General features: G+C 33.8%; 1 protein-coding gene across 4 annotated transcripts in view; it reads right to left on the bottom strand.

Moving 5' to 3' along the window:
* Positions 1–1,241, bottom strand: part of LOC107606463 (cellulose synthase-like protein E6) — a 19,767-nt gene that overhangs the window by 12,690 nt on the left and 5,836 nt on the right. For all 4 annotated transcript variants that reach the window (XM_021106867.1, XM_021106868.1, XM_021106869.1 and 1 more), the window contains 2 exons: positions 394–525; positions 107–319 (listed from right to left, as the gene is read on the bottom strand). In XM_021106867.1, the coding sequence (XP_020962526.1) occupies positions 107–319; positions 394–525 (345 nt within the window). The remainder of the gene's footprint in view (positions 1–106; positions 320–393; positions 526–1,241) is intronic.

The following is a 1,241-nucleotide window of genomic DNA, read 5'->3' as shown; positions in this document are numbered from 1 at the left end:
ACTAAAATAATCAAATATTTTTATATTAAAATTATTCATAAGTAAAAAATTTAGTCTAACAATTCTAGGTTATTATTTTTATATAAAAATATGGTTAACCAGTTACCATATCTGTGGCAAGGCAAGAACTGGCATAGTGATCATTGTTGGTGAGATTATTATAGTTTTGTGGGAATTGAACATAAGCAATGTTTTGGCCTCTGGATTCATCCATGAAGAAACATAGTGTTTCTTGAATTGTATCTGCGTTACTTGGGTACATGTCACAATCCAAGTTCAGAATCAAGGGACCATTGCTTATCTCCGATGACACTCTTATCTGTATAATAACAATAAATTAATATGTATAATTAATTACTCTATGATAAAAAAAAAATTGATCTTGATATATACCAATGCATTCATAGCTCCTGCTTTGAAATGGTGAGGGTAATTGGGTCTTTTCTCACGTGCCATGTATACAACTCTTGGCAATTGTATTCCCTCTTCATCTACAGCATTTTTATCCCTTCCATCGATTATGATCTGGGAAAATCAAATAATAAATGATCATATTTCTAATAAGAGTAAATAATCATATTAGTTTTTGAAAAATCATTTATTTTTTAAAGAGATAAGTACTATTTTTGTCTCTAAGATTTATAATTAAAATTAAATTCGTTTTCGATATTATTTTAGATTATGAATCGTCCCCAATATTTTATTTAATATTAAAATTGTCCTTTTAATTTTTTACGGACAAAAATACCCTCTATCACTACCAGCACCTTTACTGCCACCACCACCACCTTCCTTACCCCCACCAAATACTAATAATCAATTCAAGAACACTAACAATAATAAACTATTCAAATTCAGAAACAACATCAAATTCAACAATAAAATCAATACACAACAACAATAAAATAAAAAAATAACAAATCAAAAGCAAAAATAAAAATAAAAGCAGACACAAAAGCAGAAGAAGCAGAAGCATAAGCTCAAGCAAAAGCATAAAGCAAAAATCGAAACAAGAAGCAAAAGCCAACACAAAACGCAGAAGACTAAGCAAGAAGCAGAAGCAGAAGCAAAAACGAGAAGGTGCAGCAACAAGACGGCGAGGTGTAACGGTGAGGCGGCGAGGTGCAGCGACGAGAACGCAAAGTGATGGCGAGGTCGGTATCAGCGGCGACAGTGGTGGAGCGCGACGGCGAGCTCTCTCCCTGGCTCGCGTCTCCTCTCTCCCTTGCAAGCTCTGATTC

This window comes from Arachis ipaensis, chromosome B07 (assembly GCF_000816755.2).
Source record: "Arachis ipaensis cultivar K30076 chromosome B07, Araip1.1, whole genome shotgun sequence".
In the NCBI taxonomy this organism is placed as follows: Eukaryota; Viridiplantae; Streptophyta; class Magnoliopsida; order Fabales; family Fabaceae; genus Arachis; species Arachis ipaensis.
The sequence above is the reverse complement of the archived record's forward strand: the minus strand, read 5'-3'. Positions and strand labels throughout refer to the sequence as shown.